Source organism: Poromitra crassiceps (genome assembly GCF_964638095.1).
Source record: "Poromitra crassiceps genome assembly, chromosome: 5".
Taxonomy (NCBI): domain Eukaryota; kingdom Metazoa; phylum Chordata; class Actinopteri; order Beryciformes; family Melamphaidae; genus Poromitra; species Poromitra crassiceps.
This window is the reverse complement of record NC_139642.1, coordinates 51783202-51788201: the sequence shown is the minus strand read 5'-3', so window position 1 is coordinate 51788201 and position 5000 is coordinate 51783202. Positions and strand designations below refer to the sequence as shown.

General features: G+C 48.6%; 1 protein-coding gene across 2 annotated transcripts in view; it reads left to right on the top strand.

Annotated features, from left to right (window-relative positions):
- Positions 1–5000, top strand: part of rinl (Ras and Rab interactor-like) — a 17189-nt gene that overhangs the window by 10653 nt on the left and 1536 nt on the right. For both annotated transcript variants that reach the window (XM_083637908.1, XM_083637907.1), the window contains exons 7-10: positions 1–94; positions 711–1421; positions 2179–2496; positions 3835–3966. The exon at positions 1–94 is cut by the window's left edge and continues 132 nt beyond it. In XM_083637908.1, the coding sequence (XP_083494034.1) occupies positions 1–94; positions 711–1421; positions 2179–2496; positions 3835–3966 (1255 nt within the window). The remainder of the gene's footprint in view (positions 95–710; positions 1422–2178; positions 2497–3834; positions 3967–5000) is intronic.

The following is a 5000-nucleotide window of genomic DNA, read 5'->3' as shown; positions in this document are numbered from 1 at the left end:
AGCACCACCAGGCCATGGGGAGGGGTGGGGCTACAGAGCAAACGAGCCATCTCATTGGACCAGGAGGGTTCTGCTGCCAGTACTGAGAGCTCAGGTCAGGAAGTGTCACCCTGGTGTGTGTAGAAATTATTCATAATTTAGCTGCTTTCGATCTGCGTAGACAAGCACACACACTTGTGCATGATGCACATACTGTACATACATACGTGCACACACACACACACACACACACACACACACACACACACACACACACACACACACACACACACACACACACACACACAGTCCAATTTTAACTGATGTTAGATTAGTGTTACTGTATGATAACACTAATGATAACGCATGGAGAGAACACGGTTATCTCCATGCTCCACAGTATATAGGGCATGCAACTAACAATTATTGTCATTATCGATTCATCTGTCGACTATTTTCTCAACTAATCGTAAAATGTCACAAATCGCTGAAAAAGCACTTTTCCTCCAAAGCCTACAAACGTAAACATAATCAGTTTACTGTCATAGAAGACTAAAGAAACCAGAAAATATTCACATTTAAGAAGCTGGAACGAGAGAATTTTAGTATTTCCTTTTCTTAAAAATGAGTCTAAACAATTAATTGATTAATTTTCTGTTGATTGACTACACTACGGTAATATTCATCTGTGCTGTTTGTTAATGTTCATAACGTGCGTTTGCCTTGTCCAGGTCTAATCCGAGCCCAGTCGGACGACTCGACGCTTCGTCCCCCCAGCACACCGCCACCTGCCGCCCCAGTAGAGGTGGTGTTGAGGCGTCCCAGCCGAGACGGCGCCTCCACCAAGGCCCCCTGGAGTCCGGGAAGCCTGGAGAGCCTGACTCCCTCCACCCCCTCCCCCCCCGGGACTCCCGCCTGTTATGTCTCGGAGCGGCGCCTCAGCAGCCCCGTGCCCCCGTCTCCCTGCAGGGTGTCCTGGATCGAGGACGGAGTGTGGCTGCCCCCGCCCAGGCCCACCTCCTCCCAGCCGACGTCGCTGGAGCTGGACTCACTGTCCATCAGCAGCGTGGAGGAGGAGCTGTCAGAGTGTCAGCTGTCGTGCCCCGCGCCGAGCCACCCGTCTGCGCAGCGGCTAGCCGACAAGGTCAAGCACCGCCTCTCGGCAGTGGGGCAGGTGATTGGCGGGCTGGTGTCTCACGAGAAAAGGCTGACCCACCGGGTGCTGGAGCTGAGCGAGCGCAAAGGCGGGCTGTTTGCCGAGGCCACGAAAGGGTTCGTGGAGACGACGCTGAGGGGAGGCGTGGATCCCGCCGGGGTCACGGGGTCAGAGTATCTACAGGAAGTGAGGTCATCGCTCACGGCACTGAGGGAGACGCTACTGGACTGTACCGAAATGCAGGTGCTGCTGGACAGCATGACGGACACACCCGACGCGGAGATAGGTGAGAGAGCTTCGCTTCACCTGGGCTTCACCATACATTTTCAACAGTGGTGTCATTTTCGACACATCAATGCGTCTAGTTTGGGACAGCACACATTTTGGTTTCTGGTCCTCCTTACTGTGTGCTCTTTGTGTGCGTGCAATGTTATGATCAAGTTAGACAAAACAAACTGCTAAAAAAAACTCTATGCTAAGAAATCTTGTCTACTATGACGGCTAAAATAAAATAGAAATCTACGTTTTTGTTTATGTGCAGAGAATGAATTATTTGACTATTTTTTGGCTATTTTTGCTGAACACTAACTACATCACTGTAGTGTAGACTGACTTGTTGGGCACCATAGAGTGCCAAAGTAACGCCCTTTTCCAGGTTCGGCATACAGACCAAGGGATTTTCCGCCATTAATTTTCCCGTAGACATTTCAGAAAATGCTTATAAAAATAGTTTTACTTGGTCAAACCGAGCGATTCAGCTATACTCGGTGCGTTTGAGGTATACTCGATAATTATTTTTTATTAAAAACTGTTTTCTTCTTCTTTATTTTAGTTTTGGTCTGAGTGAAATGTTATAATATATACGGTCTCTCCTGTTTCTAAGATCATAAATGATCTGTAGTGTGTAATACATTAATGCATACCAATTACGAAACCGTGATTCCCCGCCGCCCTCAAACTGTAATCGTACCATCAAATTCTATAATTGTTGCATCCCTACCGTATTTCCCTCCAACTCTTAACACCTTCTCCCCCTCCTGCAGATTCATGGGTGGAGCTATCCCTCCACAGGGTGGCGCTGAAGCCCGTGGCCTCCCATCTCTACTGCTCCCTGCAGACCGCCCGCACCAACGACAGAACCCTCTCGCATCTCCGGGCCAACCAGCGGCTACTGGAGGGGCGCGGGGTGGAGGATCTGGGGGGGTCGCCTGGGGCCGGGGTGCCCGACCCCCCCACCCTGGAGCGCATGCAGCAGAGGTGGAGCAGCATGCACGACACCTACTCCCCGAGCAAGAAGGTCCAGATTCTGCTCAAAGTCTGCAAGAGCATCTACCACAGCATGAGCGCCAACGCCAAGCCAGGTAGCTGGGTGGTAGGGCTGGGTGGCGATATGAACCAAAAATCATATCTCTGTGTTTTTAGACATGTGACTTTTCTACAAAGTGGGCTAAATGTTCAGTTGTGTAAGTCAAAGTCACATGTGAGATGTCACAAGCAAAGATAGGGTTTCCTTCCCTAACTATTGGTGTTTTCACAAAATATTTACACAATGAGATTTTTGATAAATAATAATCAGTAATGTGGATATAATGACTAAGGGCCTGTGTCCACCTAGCGTCTTTTTCCGACGTTAAACGCTGGAAGTACGCTGGGAAGCGCTGATCTCGGCGCACAATATGAAAGGACAAGGAAGCAGTCTGAAACTAACGTTAGTTCAGTGCGGTAGTAGCTTGATAGCTGACAGCTAACATTAGCAAACAACACACATACAGTGATTTAGCTCAACACTCACCAGAAATATTAAGTGTCTAGCCGATCTGCTCCCACAATTGAGCCTTTCTGTCTCTGTTGCGATAGTTTCTCAATATGATTAGTTGCCAGAAAAGGAGCACCTAACACCAGCGTCTTTCTGAAAAGTTAAAATAATTTCAGCTGGGAGCGCTGGGAGTCGGGCGCACAAAAAATGCCAGAGCGCTGTGAAAATAGACGCTGGACGCAGCGCACTTTCTCTAGATGTCCGTGTGCGCCCGCATACGCTCTCCCCCCATTGGAAACAACTGAAAATAGACGCTGGAGCTGATGAAAAGACGCTAGGTGGACACAGGCCCTAAGTGGGTAAGGGCAAATAACAGCTAGAAGAGAAAATGACCTGACTTTACTGTAATGCCACCTTATTATTATATTACAATATCCAATCTCGTCTCATATCACGATATCTATATAATATCTAAGACGATATCTCGTCTCATATCACGATATCTATATAATATCTAAGACGATATCTCGTCTCATATCACGATATCTATATAATATCTAAGACGATATCTCGTCTCATATCACGATATCTATATAATATCTAAGACGATATCTCGTCTCATATCACGATATCGATATAATATCTAAGACGATATCTCGTCTCATATCACGATATCGATATAATATCAATTTATTGCCCAACCCAACCAGGCCGCACTAAATGTCTGATGCCTAGAGATTATCACTTCTATAGATCTGTCTCTGACTGTCTCCTCTCCTCTCCCTCTCCCTCTCCCTCTCCCTCTCCCTCTCCCTCTCCCTCTCCCTCTCCCTCTCCCTCTCCCTCTCCCTCTCCCTCTCCCTCTCCCTCTCCCTCTCCCTCTCCCTCTCCCTCCCCTCCCTCTCCCTCTCCCCTCCCCTCCCCTCCCCTCCTCTCCTCTCAGGCATGGTGTTTGGAGCAGATGATTTCCTGCCCTGCCTGACGTGGGTGCTGCTTCGTAGCAATGTGGTCACCTTACAGCTGGACACAGACTACCAGATGGAGCTGCTGGACCCCACACAGCTACAGGGAGAAGGTGAGAGACACACACAGCTACAGGGAGAGGGTGAGAGACACACACAGCTACAGGGAGAGGGTGAGAGACACACACAGCTACAGGGAGAGGGTGAGAGACACACACAGCTACAGGGAGAGGGTGAGAGACACATACAGCTACAGGGAGAGGGTGAGAGACACACACAGCTACAGGGAGAGGGTGAGAGACACACACAGCTACAGGGAGAGGGTGAGAGACACACACAGCTACAGGGAGAGGGTGAGAGACACACACAGCTACAGGGAGAGGGTGAGAGACACACACAGCTACAGGGAGAGAGTGAGAGACACACACAGCTACAGGGAGAGGGTGAGAGACACACACAGCTACAGGGAGAGGGTGAGAGACACACCACTTGACAGTCACCTAGGCCTTGTTCATAAGACATAAGACACTTTATTGTCATTGTACTTGACATACAATTAGTTTTGGAGTTAGGTTCAGACTGGAGTCGGATGGTTTTGTCAAATCTGAACAGCAAAAAACATGGAATGCGATTTTTGCAAATCGGATCTAAACCACATTCACGCTGTCATCACTCAATTCGGATTTCAAAGTGTTACTTGAAGCCACACCTCTCGCTGCACAGTGAAGCCACACCTCTTGCTGCACAGTGAAGCCTCGTCACCAGCGTAGTAGTTACTGACGGCCTCGTCATTACCACAGCAACCCATGCAGATAGGTAGGTGATGTCTGGACACACAAATCCGATCACTTGCCCAAATCGGATTTTTGGCAGTGCGGACAGTCTGTCTTGAAAATCAGATTTGTTTCTCAAATGGGATCTGCCTGCAGTCTGAACGAGGCCTGAGACACTCTATTTTGCCTGGTCACTCTTGTTTTCCCTGCACACACACACACTTGTCAGGATGGCCGGGTAACTAAGTTGTCGACCATTTTATGTGAAGCACTTTCAATTGCCTCTGTGTATGAAATGTGCTATACAAATAAACTTGACTTGACTTGACTTGACTAAGTTGCCATGGTTTCTGGCCTCCAAATTGAGGCCAGTG